Raw genomic sequence first — 18,405 nt, forward strand, 5'->3', positions numbered from 1 at the left:
GAACATTGGGGGGGGGGGGGGAGCTTTTCCACATAGAGAGTGGTGGGAGTGTGGAATGAGCTGCCACATGAAGTGGTAAATACGGGCTCACTTTTAACATTTAAGAAAAACTTCGACAGGTACATGGATGAGAGATGTATGGAGGGATATGGCCCAGGTGGGACTAGGCAGAAAAACGGTTCAGCACAGCCAAGAAGGGCCAAAAGGCCTGTTTCTGTGCTGTAATGTTCTATGGAATGCCCCATGACCAGAACTCACCAACAAGCAGGAAGACTTAAGACCAGCAGTCAGAGAGTCCCTCCATTTCAGATCCTTCCTGCACACGTTAGAGTCTCACCCACAGTGCCCTCTGCCCTCGGGATGGCTGTGATGGGAAAAGATTGTCAGCCTCCTCTTCATGGACTGTGCGCTTGCAAAGGTCTGGGAACTGCTGCATCAATCTCAATTGAGGTTAATCCTGAGCAATTGTTTAACAGAGGACCCTAATCAATAGACTATTCCCAGAGATGCCACTGGGACAATGTTGTGCTGCTGGGTGTTCATCAATTACTGATGAAAGGTAATGGGCTTCTTCAAAAAAACCCATCCCCCTGCACTGACTGGCAGAAGTCTCCCACGGTGCCACAGTATTACACAGTCTCTCAATCTCCCAGCCCATAGAGTTAACACAGAGGGGCCTGCCATATATTGCACATCTGTAATTTTAACCAGAAGTGCTTTCCAGAATATCTTTCCCACCCTGGTGAGATGGGCAGATGCTGTAAGTTATGTTGCAGCTGGTCAGAGTCAGCGTTGGTCTGGGCGCTGGCACATGGGGTGGGTATACCTATCAGAAAGAGGTAATAGTGCAGCTCCTCCTGGTGTAACTGATGCTAGAAATCTCAAAATAAAAAGAGAACATTTTGCAAAGATTTAGCAGGTCAGTCAGTGCGTGAAGAGGGAAATTGTTTCACTGTCCACAAAGGCTGCATGAGCTGCTGGGCCCAGCATTTTCTCTCTGCAATCGTTCAGTCTGCGGTGAATCTTTTGCTTGTGAAGACCAGCTCTGTGTAACATTGGGTCCTAAAGATGGAGGTCAATTGAACTGAGTGGTTGAAGAAGAAAAGGATTTTTAAATAAGGAGGCATAACTAAAAATTACTGGTCTAACACCAGTAAACACCTTTCACATAAAAGGGACAGAAATCTGGAGCTTCTCAACTTCCTCCCACTCTGCCACCTTCCGCCACAAGCAGCCTGGAATGGCTGGACAGTACACACGCTGAGCGATTTCAGTCTTTTGTATAGTTGGTTGGTGCATTAATTGCAAACTCAGTTTGTTGAAGAAATAAGAGATCAGATTATTTATTAATCACATTTACAGCAAAATAGACAGTGAAGTAAACCAATACAAGCTGAGGATGTTCTGGGGACGGCCCACAAGTGTTGCCTCACATTCCAGTGCCAATATAACATGCCCAGAAGATGCAGAACAATGCACCAACGTACATCCAACACGCAGCAGGCAATAACAAACCCCTTTCCCACTACTGCTACTACTACCACCACACGTGCACACACACACTCACACTCAGTCAGCATCTAAGGAGGGAAATTGAAAACCCAGGCTTACGAATGGTCTTGACCAGAAATATCAACTGCCCTCCATAGATGCTGTTCATGCCATCAAGCTTCTGAACTCACTGCCGCATCCCCGCATCCTATTTGAAGTGTCACTGGATAATTTGTTCTGTACCTGATAATATTTAATTTATGCACTTTACTTTGTTTATTTATGTGTAATTCATCTGTAGACTTTGCTCTTACTTTCCTAAATTATTGTGTGTTACTGTGCTTTACACCCTGGTCTAGAGAAACAGTGTTTTGTTCAACAGTATACATGTGTATAGTTCAGTGATAATAAACTTGGCTTGACTTGACTTTATTCTGTATGTTGCTGGTTTATCTAGTTCTGCCTCAATGTACTGTGTGTAATGATCTGATCTGTCTGAACAGCGTGCAAGAGATTTTCACTGAATCCCAGTACGTGTGACAATAATAAACCAATACCAATAAAAATGAAATTTAAATTCCCTTTACACGCAAATCAAATTTAGAAGAATTGTTAAGCATCAACAAGGTTGGAATAACAAGGCCCAGGGGCAGTACAGTAGTCAGCCTCGTGCTTTACAGATCCAGCTACAAGATCGGGGTTCAATTCCTGCCGCCGCCTGTCAGGAGTTTGTACGTTCTCCCTTTTTCGTCCGGGTGCTCTGGCTTCCTCCAACATTTCCAGACACGTACGAGTTAGTGTCAGTAAGCTGTGGGCACGCTATGTTGGCGCCAGAAGCACGGCCGCACTTGTGGGCAGCCGACGTAAGCGACGTCTTTCACTGGTATGTTTTGGTGTATATGTGACAAGAAAAGGCAATCTTTTACATTTTCAGATGTCGCTAGCCAGAGGTGTGAAACTTGCCATGGTTGTCGGTCAGCGATGAGGAGAGGCTCACACTGGTTGCAAGTTTGACAGGAAACACCCGGGGTCCTGAGCATCGAAGTCCGGCAGTGCTGCGGGTTCCACTTCACACCTTTTCACCGGGGTTTAAGCAGAAGGCTGTTCAAAGATCTAGATGGGGCCCTTTCCTACAGGTTGCTGACTGAAAGAGAACAAAGCAGGCAACAGACATCTAACAGCAGGCAGTGCCAGTCCCACACTGACCCACCCCTACACTGCCACGCTGTTGGGGATTCTGTCTGGAGATGCATAGTAATACGGCAATTTCTTATCCTTGTTACGTTCTGCAATGCGCTGTGAAATTTCCTGCAGATTCATCCGGAAGTTTTCCATGGCCTCCTTGACTGGTTTCTCTATGAAGTGTTCGTCAGGATACATTCCAAGAAACAGCTGAAGAAATAAAGATCATAAACATTTGAACTCAGGTCATTGATTATCACCAGAAAGTATTTACTCAGCAGCAAAATGCCCTGAAGCACTGCACAGGGAAGTTAACTGAGGAGATAAGTAAGCAGGCAGGTGGGCAAGGTTTGGTCAGAGAGCGTGCTTTAAGCAATGTGAGAAAGACAAAGAATTTACAGAGGAAATTCCAGAGATGGGCCAGGCAACTGGTGGTAAAGCCTGTAAAGGTGGGGGGGGGGGGGGATGACCTCACTGAGAAAACTTTTAAGACTGAATTGTAAGGGAGTGCATATAGTTCTGAGGATTATAGGGTTGGAAAAGATCGCAGAGATTGGATGGACAAATCATGGAGAGATTTGATAACAAAGGTGAGAACATTATGATCAAGTTATTGTTTAATCATGATCAATACTCAAATACGCTTCATATTTAAATACTGCGCAGGAATCTCTGATTAGGATCCATGCACAATTTTGACACTGGGGTCAGGATTAAACAGGCAGTGGACTCATCCACTTCACCCTTCTCTGAGCAGGAAAATACCTCAGCTTTTTAGGGGAAAGAATATCGAGGGAGGAAGAGCTGCTGGAAGAGGGAAGGGACTGGAGGTCCAGAGACAGTACAGTGTGCCAGGAACAGAGGGTCCTCTCAACAAAAAGGATGAATAGTTGAGGTGTAGCTGAGTTAGGAAGTGGAGGATAGAGAGAGAAAGGTTGAGGGAGAATGGAGGTGAGGGAAGAGAAAGGAGAGGAGGGAAACTGAAGAACTGGAATAAGGAAAGGGAGAAAGATTGATTTTTATTCTCTTGTTTATCGACTATCAGATTCACTTTGCACTGCAGCCTGCCGTGTCAGTTGTATGTACAAAACTAGCCCAGAGTGTAACATGGCTGTGTTTTTGGTGTGACGGGGAGGAGGGAGCCAGCATGCTGTTAGGGAGGATATCTATCGGATGTTGGAGGTTGAGCTATGGACAGTATGTGTACGGATGATGGACAGCCCAAGGAGGACGGGAGTGATGGGATCCGGAGGTGACTGAGATTCTGCTGCGGGATTCAGCTGATACCAGATGGAGTTAAAAGAACCACGTTTTTGGGAGTGCACATAATGGACGATGTCACCTCATCCCTCAACACTACCTCTTTGGTCAAGGAAGCACTGCAGCATCTCCACTTCTCGAGGAGATTGAGGTGAGTGAGTCTCCCCTCCCCCCATTTTAACCTATTTTTGAATGAGCCCCATCAAGAGAACTCTAACTAGCTGATTCACCATCTGGTTTGGGAATTGCAAGGCATCTGACTGCAAGCCCTACTAATGATTGCAGGGACTGCAGAGAGGATGATCAGAGTCTCTCTCCCACTCACTAGAGATATTTATCGGGACAAATATGTACGTAGGGCCCTTAGCATTGAAAATGATTCCTCCCATCTGTCCAACAATCTCTTTGCACCCCTTCCATCACACAGGAGATATGGTAGCATTGGGACAGAACTGTGAGGATGGGAAACAGCTTCTTCCCCCCGCCTGTAAGACTACTGAACTCCCTACCACCTCCCAGGTCTCATCACGTATGAAGCACCAGAAGCTTTGTACTGTTTACCTTTTACTTTGTGTCATATACTATGATTTGTTAATATAACTTTGTGTTGTGTGTGAGTTCTAAGTACTGTGCTGAGCATGTTGTTTCATTTGCAGTACACTTGTGTTTGGCTGAATGACAATAATCTGAACTTGATCTTGAGAACTTTGGTGCTGGCGAATCTGTGGAATTCATTGTCTCAAGCTGCTGTGGAGGCCGAGTGATTGGGTATATTTAAAGAAGAGGGTGACATGTTCTTGATTTTCAAGGACAGGTTACTGGGAGAAGGCAGGAGAGTGGTGTTGAGAGGGATAATGAGTCAGACATGATTAAATGGTGTGGCAGATTCGATGGGCTGTATTGCCTAACAATGGTCTAATTGGTAGTGACCTGAAGTGTAGTGAGGAGTCCAGGCTGTGAGGCACTGTGAAGGTCTGGAGTCATGTCTCTGGCATGTACTTATAATGGGTTACCTCATTGTCCTGGAACTGGCTGAGTGCCCACACTGCGCCCAAATGCCAGCACGATCGCCCCCTGTCCGGTAAACTCTCGATGATGTATTCCACAGTGACAACCCCCTTCTTGGAGGGTGGAGGGCATCGCATTGTGGGAGGAGCATTGGGGATCCATGAACACCAGTCATACTGTGAACACAGAACACATGCATGTTGAGGAACTTGACCTCAGTTTTGGATGTCCTTTCTAAAGGAGGCACTTCCCTGCTCTAGGAGCCCTGACGAGTTCCCACCAAACGTTTTCACAATCGTGATCCGCACTGTCCTGTCTCCCTTTTTCATGCACCATTCATTCTACCTCAGTGTGCTGGGTTTAACATCTAAGGCCAGGAGTCTGGATTCACTGGTGACCTCCAGATATGAATTACTAGCATTTGGGGAGAAGCAGATGTGCCACCTCACCTGACTGTTGGGGTCCCATGATCAAACCGTGGAACAACAATGCTGCAGTGTCAACTCTTGAGTCTCCATCTAGCCCAGGAGGACTATGATGTGAAGAAACTCTGACGACAGTCACTCTGTGCTTCCAGCCATTCTCCTTCTACATGTCAGACTGCCTGGTGTTCCTGTGACAACTACTTCCATGCATAATTCTGGGCAGGAAATTATTCTAAGCTGCAGTAGGCAGACTGCTGAAGTTACCCACTGGAGACAAAGCTGGAATAGAAACTAACCTCTCAGTCTCCTTTAGCAGAGAGGCCCACATCGGGTGCCACCCCTCCTCCCCCTGGTAAGACCTGGGACGTGCTTGAACTCCAGACTGGCACCGACCCCACCCCCCACTCCTGCTTTTACTTGTTCCCAACCCTCTTGTTCTGTTTCTCCCTACAGAGAGAAATGTCACCCCATCTCCTCCACCACTTCCCTTCAGCTGTAGAAACACCCCGCTCACTCTTCAGTTATGGGAGCCACAAGCCTTAAATGTAGGACAATCTCTTTGTGGACATCTACTGATGGGACTAGAACTCCACACAAAGGAAATTAAAATGGCCCCAGATGCTAACAAAGGGCTGGAATTACAATTTAACTGCTCATTCCACAACTGATTAAGCTCTTTTCCATTGGGCATGGAGTGAGTCTGCTGTCCTGAAGGACTATTACCCAATGCCCTACGTGACAGAAGCAACCCTGAGCTACATTTATTCCTTGAGTCATGTTCGTTAACTTCAACTTTGACCTTGTCTCCGACTGCAGCTGGAGTCTCGCCTGATACCAACACAAAATACAGGGGTTCTCCGTCTCACAGTTGTCCAAATCAGGACAATACAACCAGGAATCTGGGAATTGATTCAGTACCTGTCCAAAATTGACTGCAGCATGTTGACAGGAGGTGGTGAATATTATGACGGTCAGGTATTCGATTAGCTTCTGGATTGTCTTCACTGATTTAGGGAATCCTGTATGAGGGAGAAAATATATTTTTCTAATTACCAAAAATGTAAAGACATTTACATTTTTGTCATGTGATATTAGTGATGGGATGGCTAATCTATTCAGTTAAATCCCTGAGGTTATTCTGAACGAATATTTTTGAACAGAGTAGTTTCTGGAGACCAGGGATCCGAGATTCATTTGCTGCTGACTCAGCTGGTTGAAGTCTGCTGAGTTACAGCGACCCGTATTCTCCGCCACCAGTTCCTAAGCTTTTACTCTCGCCACCTCTGCACCTCTGCATGAGCAGTCAACGTCCTATACTCTGTCTCCTCTTCTAGCTGCCTATCACCTCTCATGACTCTGCCTTCTTCTGCTACCCATAGTGCTTTCCCCTTAGAATCCTTCTTCACCTCTCCTGCCTATCCCCCCCGCTTCCCCTCCCCCACCCCTTGATCTTTCCTCTGATTGGTTTTCCACCCTCTCCCCACCTTCTTTATAGGGCCCCTGCCCCCTCCTTCTTTAGTCCTGATGAAGGGTCTCGGCCCGAAACGTTGACTGCTCATTTCACCGGATGCTGCCCGACCTGCTGAGTTCATCCAGCTTTTTTGTAGGTCAGTTACTGTGCCTGGTATGGAGACTGCTGCAGTCACTCAGTGTTGGAGTAGAAAGTAACAGCCCTGAGACATGACCAGGCTGCATACTGACTGAGGTAGCAGGGTTAATCCAGCCAGAAGGTCTTGGGAAGGTGGAGAACCCAGTGACCTTGTATTTCTGAAGCCTATCTTTGACCTCCTCCCACATCCCAAAGACAGGTGAGGAGGTTAACCGTCCATGTCGATTGCCTCTGGTAGAAGTGGGTGTCAGGGGACCTCAGACGGGTGGAGTCGGGGAGTTGATGGAGATCCCAGAGGAAGAACGGGGTTTCTGTTTGGATGTTTGGTGGTCAGTGTGGACATGATTGGCTGTAGGTCCCATTCCAAAACTAAATATCCCAATGCACCGCACAAGGGTGATATTGCCCAGCTACATAGAAAATACTTGGCCAGAAGATCAATGAATTGGCCAAGAGCTGGGTAATTAAGGAACCCCCTTGGGGATATAATTCCAGAGGCTAGGTGAAGGAGCAACCCTGAATGGTGGAGTGAAACAGGAGTGAAAAGGTTAAAAAAGAGTGTATGAAATCAGGGAAGGTTTTAGTGTTTCTACTGGAAGAGGGATCAATAACTGGGAACTAGAACTTTTAAATGGTGAATTATGATCTGGAATGCACTACTTGACAGAGTAGTGGATGGAGGTTCAGCAATAACTTGGAAGGTGAAAAAATATTTTGAATGGCAAGTAATGAAGGTAGTTGATGGGTGTTCTAAGAGGACAGCAGAAACACTTTGGGCTGAACATCCCACTCACTACTGTGGCGCACATTGATCCTGGGCGTCTGGCGTGCTCTCTGTGGACAGTGATGGAGGTTTTGGGTGCTGCTGTTGTGTTCTACGGCTAGGAGTCCTCCTGGCTGTAGTCACACACTGGCATTCAGTGACCAGGGGGGTTTTGTTTACTCTTCCCCAGGAAAAGCAACTGGCAACTTTGCCAAAGGGAAGTGAATCTGCAACTATTTCTTGAGATCCGACTGAACTCCAGCAGAGTGATGGGACAGTCCTGGCCTGGTCAGTGTGCACGTTGGCAGTAATCACTGCAGGGACCTGGCTCAGCTGGGAGATCTTCTGCATTTGAACAGCTCCCTGACACTCCACATCAAAATCATACATGCAGTCACCAGATTCAGGCCAAATAGGGGCCACTATTTTTAAGCTGGAAGTAAAACAAATACTGGTATGTGACATACAGCAAGAGTTACCTGTACTTTTATTGTCCTTCAGTCCATAGACAAACACATCCTTCACAAAGGCCTGTAATTCATTGTCTGTTTGGACAGCCTCATCATCATCATAATATATGTTTACCACCTCTGTGACAAAGCTGTTGAAGAGAAATTAGCATTCCTGAAATGCACAGCAGTAATCTGGGAACATCTGAAAGACACACTTCACCCCATTCCTTATCCATTATCCCCACTTGCACACACTCAGGCTACGTCCACGCTACACCGGATAAATCCGTAACCAAAGCTTTTTCTCTTCATTTTTTTACTCTCCGTCCACACTAAAACAGTGTTTTCCTCCCCCGAAACCAGAGCTTTTCAGAAACACTCTCCAGGGTGTGTAATTTTGAAAATGCCGCTTGGGCAGATCAGTGTGGATGGGGTAACCGGAGAAATCTGAGAATGCTGTCATGACTTGCCAGAACAGATGCTCGCGACAGCATGCCATTTAATTGTTTTCTTGAATGCAACCTAACAATTTCAGAACAGACAGCAACGAGACTGAAGCCAGAAGAGTTAGAAGTGTACTCACCAAATACTTTGACCCATAACCTACTGAATAAATAAGTATTCTCACTTTGCCCTGTTTTCTGTCCTTGCTTGTATGAAGGTGGTTTACCTACTTATGCAAATACTTCTCTGACAATAGATGTGTAACAGCCTAATGTAACATTGTATGGAAATACAAGATAATACTGATGCAGACATGTTTTAGACATTGAACAAGGGGCTTTATTAATGCAACAGAGTTCGTCAGTTTTTCAATGTTCATCATCAGCTGGGTCATATTGTCCATGAACTCCCTGTCAGTTGCCTCCATACGCTCCAGTATTTTTTTTAGTTTTAAGTCCTCCTGCGCGAGAGCCAACAGCTGCCCGTCGTTTATAACTGAACAAACACACACCGTCTTTCACAGCAAGATTCAACACCAAACATGTCGTTTGTTTTTGGTAGATGTGTCCTGCGCATGCGCAGCAGGAGGAGATTCACCAAAATATCCGTTTCAATGTGGACAGAGATATTTTTAAAAACGGCTAGTGCGGACGCCTATCGTTTTTACGTGAAATTATCCCGTCTAGTGTGGATGTAGCCTTAATCCACCACTGCCCCACTTCCAATCTACTCACAGTCCCGATCTCCCCCTCCCCTCCCCTCCTCACTCCTGAACTCCCTCCATCCCAGACTCCTACTTAGCCTCGCTCAGTCCTCACCTTCACACCTTATCTCCACTGCCTCTGTTGGAGAAATCAACAGTCCCACTCCCTGCAGCCCTGAAAACCCCTGTCCTTTAGATATTTATCTAGCTCCCTTTTGAATTCTACATTAGATCTGCTACCATTACTGCCCAGCAGTATATTCACTTCCCAATTACTTCTGTCTGTATCACCCTCTGCTATGGAGGGGCCACTGCACAGGATCGAAATAAGCTGCAGAAAGTTGTAAACTCAAGTCAGCTCCAGCATGGGCACTCGCCTCCCCAGTATCCAGGACATCTTCAAGGAGCGATGCCTCAAAAAGGCAGCATCCATCATTAAGGATGTGCCCTCTTTTAATTCCTATCATCAGGGAAGAGGTACAGGAGCCTAAAGGCACACACTCAACAATTCAGGAACAGCTACTTCTCCTCTGCCATGTGATTCCTGAATGGACATTGAACCCAAGAACACTACTTCAATACTATTTTTTCTCTTTTTACTATTTATTTAACTTTCTAATAACAATATACTTAATATAATTTACAGTTTTTATTATGTATTACAATGTACTGCTGCTACATAACAACATACCATATGCCAATGATATTAAATCTGATTTTGATTCTATCACTTAATGCAGAAACTTTCTTCACATCACTTTAGCTTTTTTTTGCAATTCCCTACATTCTACATCCCTACCTCGCTGGGTAAAGTTTGTTCCTCTTTACTTTGTAATCTTCATGATTTTAATCCCTCCAACAGATTCCTTCACAACCTTCTCTGTTCCAAAGGGAACAACGCTGCATTTCTGCAATCTGTCTGCAAAGCAACCATCTCTCAACCCTGAAATAGTCCTTGCTGTCTCTGTAGCCAGCTTAATCAAAGACCCCACCCACCCTGGACATTCCCTCTTCTTACACCCCTCCCATTGGACAGATGAAACGAAATTCTGAAAGCACATACCACCAGGCTCAAGGACAGCTTCTACCCTGCTGTTGTAAGAATATTGAATATGTACAATAAGATGGACTCTTGATCTGATAATCTACCTTGTATCTTAATATCTAGCTACATTGCACTTTCTCTGTAGCTATTAACCTTCATTCTACATTCTGTTATTGTTTTATCTTGCTCTACTTCAACACACTGTGTACAGGATTGATCTGTATGAACAGCATGCAAGACAAGCTTTCCACTGCACCTTGTACATGTGACAATAATAAACCAATTCCAATTCCAGTTCATCATGGTGGAGCTCCCTGCACAGTCTCTAAAGCCTGAAGAAGGTTGTTGGGAGGATATGTAGCCCTCCAGCTGTGACTGATCCGGGATTTGTCCATTCTCCCTACAGGCCACTTCTCCCAAAGTTTTGCGTCATTTGGAAACTTGGAAATCATGTCTGGTCCACCCAAGTCCAGGAAATCATATTGACCAGGAAAAGTCTTCATCCAGTCTCTGTTCCCCCTCCAGAAAAAAGGATAGTTGTTTTCTCCTAACCACGACTGCCCGGTACTTAGCCAGTTCTCTACCCATTCTGCCACAAACCTCTTTATTCTAAGACCTTTTATCTTGACGGCTGCCATTTGATGTGGCTCTTTAACAAAGGCTTCCTGGAAGTTCACCTTGGCCATTTTAACCACAATTCTTCATTAATGCATCAACGATTGAAGTAAAACCACTTTGAACTTGACAACAACCTTTTGATGAAGTAATGAATAAATGCTGCCTTTTACTGACAATCCACACTTGACCAGATGATTGCAACTTCCATTCCTGTTTATTGTTACTGGACGTACCCTGTCACTGAGGTGAGACTGGTTGGTTAGAACTCGGAATACAGCAAGCTGTGGGCAAAATCATCCAGGCGTTAACTTACCCCTGGACAGCATCCCAGACCTTCAGTGAATCGTCCCTGTAGTAGTAATATGGCAGCTTCTCTGTGCTTTCAACTCCCCGTATCTTGATGGCCTCAGGAAAGCAGAGAGATTTGTATGTGAGGTCATGCATGGCACGCTGCACCAGGCGGACATGGCCACCACCTCCTGTGCCGTTCGCCTGTAGACAATGAGAGGACATCAGATGGGTGTTCCCAGGTGTGGGGGACTGTCAGAACACAACAATTCAAATGGCAACACCGAGAATTGGTTTAATCTGAGGCGGGGGTTCAACACATGCAAGCTCCACCACCAGGCACGTTTATTATCAGCTGGACCTCAAACGCTGGGTGGTGCATTTGCTGTGTCAGTACAACAGTGCACTCAAGTCTTTGCCCTGTCACTACCACACCTCCTCCTTTCCATTAATCTGGCGAATAAACACAATGGAAACTTCAAAATCAGTAACTATAAACTGGAGGAACAGCATCTCGTCTTTCTCAAGTCCTTTGTTTCTGCCTGTATCAGAGCTGGCCATTCTGTCTTAAGTCATCCATCTAATATTGGCTCAGCTTTTCTCCCTCTAGTAGCACAGACTGACCTGTGGAGATGTCCAATGCTTGCAGTCCTCACACTGTGTTCTCACTCACCAACTGCCCCAATTAGCTATCGCTGATTACCTCTGCAACCCTTGGCCCATTACTGATTCTCCCCACATTCTCTGTACCTGAAATCAACGTTTCCCTCTTTCCCAGTTGTGACAAAGGGTTTTGGCCCTGAAAAGGTCTTTTACTCACAGATGCAGTCTGACCTGCTGAGTATTTCCACCATTTTACATTATTATTTCAGATTCTACTAGCTAACAGGGTCCTAGTGCCCAGAGGTTCACACACTCACCTTGTCGAAGAGCCCACATTTGCAGATCAGCTGTTCCCTTGCTTTGGTGTTGATTGCAATTGTAAACCGGATGTGAGGCAGCAGCAGCTGGTGACAGACACAGAGGGAAAAGTTTGAACTTGGCAACAACCGGCAGGTTAGAAAGAATGAATGAAATATTCCACACTAATTCCACTGCTCTAAATGTTCCAAATTCAAAGTGATCAGCCACCCGGCTCTTCCCAAGTAAGCCACAATACCCACAGGTGCTGCCCCAAGAAGGCAACGTCTGTCATCAAAGACCTTCATCATCTGGGCCATACCATCTTCTTGCCGATACCATCAGGCAGGAGGAACAGGAACCTCGGGTCCCACATCACCAGTTCAGAAACAGCAGCTGCCCTTCAATCGTTCAGTTCATGAACCAATCTGCAAAACTTTAATCACTACCCTTTAGCAACACTAAGACTACCCTGATCACTTTGTACTAAAAGGGACTTTGTGTTTTTCTTTCTAGTTATATTCACTCTTGTAAAACTGTGTAATTTATGATCGACATTTTTACTTGTGAATTTTGCTTTTAACTAAGTTTTTCATTGCATCTGTGCGTACATGTAAAATCAGGATCAGGTTTTATATCACTGGCATATGTCATGAAATTTGTTGTCTTGCGATAGAGAACATTGCAATACAGAATAAAAACTATAAATTACAATATTAAGTATAAATAAACAAATAAGTAGAGCAAAAAGAGAGGACAAAAGTAGTGAGGTAGTGTTCATAGATTCATTGTTTGCTCAGAAATCTGATGGCAGAGGGGATGAAGCTGTTCCTGAAGTGTTGAGTGCGTGTCTTCTGGCTCCTGTACCTCCTCCTTGATGGTAGAAATGAGAAGAGGGCATGTTCTGGGTGATGGAGGTCCTTAATAATGGATGCCACCTTTTTGAGGCATCTCCTTTTAAAGGTGCCCTGGATGTTGGAGGGGGGATGCTAGAGCCCATGATGGAGCTGGCAGTTTCCAACAATGCCAAATGGTAATGCAACCAGCTACAATGCTCTCCATGGCACATTTCTAGAAAGTTGCGAGTGTCTTTGGTAGCATACCAATTCTCCTCAAACTCCTATTGAAATATAGCCACTGTAGTGCTTTCTATGTAATTGCATCAATATGTTGGGCCCATAATAGATCCTCAGAGATGTGAACACCCAGGAACTTGAGTTGCTCATCCTTCCCACTGTTGATCCCTTGATGAGGACTAGTGTGTGTTATCAATCAACACCACAATCAGTTCCTTGGTCTTACTGATATTGAGTGCAAGGTTGCTGTTGCGACACCGCTCAACCAGCTGATCTATCTCACTCCTGTACCCCTCCTCAGCACCATCTGAAATTCTGCCAACAATAGTTGTGTTGCCGACAATTTTATAGATGGCATTTGAGCTGTGCATCATGGGTGCAGAGAGAGTAGAGCAGTGAGCTAAGCACACATCCCTGAGGTGCACCAGTGTTGATTGTCAGCGAGGAGGAGATGTTACTTCCGATCTGCAGAGACAGTGGCCTCCCAGAAGGAAGTCAAGGATCCAGAGGGAAAAAGAGGCTCAGTTTTTGGAGCTCATTGATTAGAACTGAGGGTATGATTGCACTGAGCACTGATCTGCAGTCAATAAACACCAGCTTGATGTAGGCATTGCTATTGTCCAGGTGATCCAAGGCCGAGTGGAGAGCCAGTGAGATTGCATCTGCTGTAGATCTCTTGTGGCGATCAGCAAATTGCAGCAGGTTCAGGTCCGTCCTTAGGCAGGAGTTTTATTTTAGCCATGACCAACATCACAAAGCACTTCATTATAGTAGATGTGAGTGCTACTGGGCAATATTCGCTGAGGCAGCTCACCCTGTTTTTCTTGGGTTCTTGTACGATTATCGCTCTTTTTAAGCAGGTGAGAATCTCCAAATACAGCAGTGAGATTGAAGATGTCCTTGAACAGCCCTGCCAGTTGGTTGGCACAGGTTTTCAGAGCCCTATCGGGTACACCATTAGGGTCTGACGCTTTGCGAGGGTTCACCCTCTTGAAAGATGCTCTGACATCAGCCCCTCAGACAGAGATCACAGGGTCACCAGATGCTGCAGGGATTTGCCCAGCTTTAGCTTTAGTCTCCTTTTCAAAGCTGCATAAAAGCAGTTGAGCTCATCTGGGAGTGAAGAATCACAGCCATTCATGATATTAAGTTTTGTGTTGTAGGAAGATATTTTCCTGCAAACCCTGCCAGAGCAGACATGCATCCAGTTCTATTTCTAACCTCAATTGAAATAATTTTTTGCTATAAAATAGCCTTCTATAGGTCACATCTGGCCTTCTTGTATAGCTCTGGATCAGTGATCCTGAATGCCACAGATCCAGCCCTCTATGTACTTGTACATAGGAGAATAAGCTCTACTTGAATTAACCCCACAGGAAGGGAAACTTTCCGTCTGCACTGTCCCATTGGTATTCCCAGGGTAGTGATGATGATACATCCCAACATCCTTCCTAAATTCCATGGGACTCAGACAGAACAATATAACTGGCAAGGAGAGGGGACTGAAACAAAGGGCCTCAGATGGCAGTAGGATTATGACTGGGTCAGGAATGAAATAAGGATTGTTCAAATACATTAGGAATGAGTTTGGGACAAGGATAGACACTATCCAGATGTTTAAGGTAGAAGAGTGGGACACTGGGAATGGGATTGGGATTGGGAACTGGGGGAACACAACATTGCAGGGAACAAGACTGGCTTGGTTAGGTGTGGCACTATGCTTGCTGGGCACACTGACGTGGGTCAGGCAAAGTCTGAAGTTCTGGGACTGAGATGGACCAACGTCACTGGGGATTGATGGGGCTGAAACACACAGGTACTGGGACTATCCAACGTAAGAGGGACCAGGACGGGATATGGTCAGGCATGAGGAATTTCTCTGGGACAGGGGCCATCTAACCCACTGGCTAAGTTCATGGTGAATAAGATAGTAAGTGTGAACTGCACGGAGACTAATCACTGAAGGTGATAGGAATGTTGCTGGAGCTGGGACTAGAGCAGCAATCAGTCTGAGTGCCTGAAACCACCAGGGATGAGATCCAGAGAAACTCATCACCAGCACCGAGACCACCCAAACACCCCAAGAATGAATCAAGATGAACCAAACACATTACAGGCTTACACTTGGCCAAGGGGAAAATCAAACTGACGTGTGACACAGATCTCCATCTTATTCCATGGTTTACACAGGCCCATGCAGAGCAGTCACTGTGCAACACTGGCTCCAAGGACCAGGAAGAGGACGTACCTTAAAGAGTGGGTGCACGGCTGGGAGCTGGCGATACAGAGCGATACCAAACACCTCAGAGATAAGATGTGTCCGCAGGAGGTGGGTGACAGTCTGGTGTACTTGGAAGTCCGATGATCTCACCCATGTTTTTGCCAGTAACCAATCATACTTTGAATCAGTGGGAAGGAATATGGGGTTTTCTGGACCAGGTTCCTGTTTCAGCTGCGGAGAAAGGTTCTTGCGTTACTGGTGGTCAGAAATTAAATCAGAACTTTCTAAACACAAAAATTAAATGTGGAAAATCACAAATTAATGAGGGGAAGGGAAGCAGCTTTGCAGAAATTGTGAAAACAAAATAGGGGAGAATAAATGTGAGAGCTGGGACTGAGGAGTGATGTATAGGATGTTGACAGGAAAAGGAGAGGCTGCTTCACAGTGATTAAATACAGATGTTTGGATTACAAAAATACTAGAACAATTCCTGGTGCTGAGGGAGGTCCAGAGAAAGCATTGGCCTTAGCTGTATCTTGGTAAAAGGAACAATAGTGAGGACTATTATCTAATTAGGGAGAAGGTTCAAACATCAGAGATGCAGAGAGACTTAGCAGTCCTCATGCACGACCCCCCAGAAGGTTAATTTACAGGTTGAATCTGTGGTAAAGAAGGCAAATGCAATGTTGGCATTTATTTCAAGGGAATAGGATATAGAAGCAAAGAGATCTTGCTGAGCCTTTATAAGACACTAGTCAGGCCGCACTTCGCGTATTGTCAACAGTTTTGGGCCCTATATCTCAGAAAGGATGTGCTGTCATTGGAGAGAGTCCAGAGGAGGTTCATGAGGATGATTCCGGGAATGCAGGGGTTAACATATGAGGAGTGTCTGGCAGCTTTGGGCCTGTACTCACTGGAATTTAGAAGAATACGGGGCGGGGGGGGGGGGGGATCTCATTGAAACCTACCGAATGTTGAAAGGACTAGATAGGGTGGATGTGGAGAGTATGTTTCCTATGATGGGGGTATCCAGAATTAGAGGGCACAGCCTCAAAATTGAGGAGCAACCCTTTAGAACAGAGTAAGGATATTTTTTGCCAGAGAGTAGTAAATCTGTGGAACACCTGTCACAGACTGCAGTGGAGGCCAAGATCGTGCATATACTTGAGGCGGAAGGTGATCGTTTCCTGATCAGTCAGGGCATCAAAGGCGAGAAGGCAGGTGTATGGGCCATGATGGAATGGCAGAGCAGACTCGATGGTCTGAATGGCCTAATTCTGCTCCTGTGTCTTATGGTCTTATGGAAGGCTGTTTGTATTAAATGTAATTTGGGCTGTGTGAAAATTATGGATTACAAAAGATGGAGGAAGGTCATTAATTAGTTGGGGAAAAATAATCAATGGTGAATGGAAGAAAAGTTTTAATGGGATATTAAGATTAATCAAAGAGGCATGAGGTAATTAGTAGGCCAGTGCACTGAATGCTAGGAGAAATAAAGTAAGTTTTGATTAATAGGAGTAGAACTAAATTACCATAGTCAAAATGCAAGGTTACAGAACAACACAAGATACATCAAAAGACTGAGGCAGAGTTTATTTCATTATGCAGGAGTGTAAAGAGGATTGACTTGTATGTGAACAAAGTTGTGAACAGGAAAAGGAGCAAGTCATTTGATCCTTGGAGCCTGTCCCACGGCTCAATATGATCATGGCTGATTATACAAACTCAGTCTCCTGTTTCTAATTTCTCTTTACATTCCTCGATTCTTCCAGAACTGAGAACACCTTCTTTGATACATGCAGTGATTTGACTCCAACTGTCCTCTGGCAGGGAAAAGTACAGGTTCACTCCTCTCTGGAAGAACAAGATGCTTCCCCTCAGTGTGCACGAGTTACCCCGAAACCCTAGAATGCAACCCCTGGTGCCAGACTGCCCCACTGTCAGCAGCATCTGATCTGTCCAGTCCTATTGGAGCTTTATAGATTTCTATGAAGTCCCCTCTCATTCTGCTGATATCTAAACAGTTAGTGAATATAAACCTAATTAACCCAATCTCTCTTCACACATCAGCCCTTTCATCCCTGGAATCATTGCCTCTTTCCACAAGACATCCTTCCTCAGACAGAGAAATGAGCATTGTCCATAGTACTCAAGACCAAGACCCTGCACAGCTGCAGTAGCATATCCCTTAAGAAGAGCTTTCCCAAACCCCAAAAATTCACCAAATCTTACTGGTTCTGTCTCATCTGTTCTGCTAGTTTGGCCATGCTCAACTTCCCTTTCATACTCTGATCCTGTGACTATTTTCCAAATGCTTTGTTATCCCATCTTTTATAATGAAATCCAGCATTCTCCCCTTCACTGATGGAGGAATAACCAGTTCATAGTTCCTGTTTATGCATAACCTTTTTAAAACTTTTGCCTAACATTAGATATTTCCAATCTGAAAAGAACCAATCCATAGCCTATAGAACTTGCACAACAATACATTCATTACACTCCCTCTGGGGATTTATCCATCTTCAATTCTGCCAAATTCCCTGCATTATTCCTTTCCTGACGCCCACTTCATCCAGGTTCTTTCACTCCTAGACACGTCTGGGAGGCTACGCCTGTCCCCCTTTGGCAAGCAACAGAGAGGCTTGGAACTATACAAACTTCTAGGAAAGATGTAAATTGAGGACTTTTACATTCAGATAAGAAGTCGAAGTATGTTCAGTTTGAGAAACGGAAATAGAAGTGGTGCAGAACTGTATTCTTCACAAGAATCTAAACCACAAAACAAAGATTCTTCTGATTGAGATGTAACAGAGAAATCTGAAACCCTAGGAGACACTTAAAAGAAGTCCACAACACTGGCACATAGAAATTATTTAAAAAGAAAATACTAAGCGAAGGGCAAGACAGAGGAAGAGTTCTG

The 18,405-nt window shown here is 45.1% G+C and overlaps 1 protein-coding gene across 1 annotated transcript in view; it reads right to left on the reverse strand.

Moving 5' to 3' along the window:
* Window positions 1-1,314: 1,314 nt before the first annotated feature.
* Window positions 1,315-18,405, reverse strand: part of LOC140714192 (polyunsaturated fatty acid 5-lipoxygenase-like) — a 68,483-nt gene continuing 51,392 nt past the window's right edge. Inside the window, exons 8-14 of the mRNA XM_073025100.1 lie at window positions 15,513-15,716; window positions 12,209-12,295; window positions 11,314-11,492; window positions 8,218-8,339; window positions 6,285-6,385; window positions 4,947-5,117; window positions 1,315-2,883 (exon numbers count right to left, since the gene is read on the reverse strand). Of these exons, the coding sequence (XP_072881201.1) occupies window positions 2,704-2,883; window positions 4,947-5,117; window positions 6,285-6,385; window positions 8,218-8,339; window positions 11,314-11,492; window positions 12,209-12,295; window positions 15,513-15,716 (1,044 nt within the window). The 3' untranslated portion in view covers window positions 1,315-2,703. The remainder of the gene's footprint in view (window positions 2,884-4,946; window positions 5,118-6,284; window positions 6,386-8,217; window positions 8,340-11,313; window positions 11,493-12,208; window positions 12,296-15,512; window positions 15,717-18,405) is intronic.

Source organism: Hemitrygon akajei, chromosome 21 (genome assembly GCF_048418815.1).
Source record: "Hemitrygon akajei chromosome 21, sHemAka1.3, whole genome shotgun sequence".
Taxonomy (NCBI): Eukaryota; Metazoa; Chordata; class Chondrichthyes; order Myliobatiformes; family Dasyatidae; genus Hemitrygon; species Hemitrygon akajei.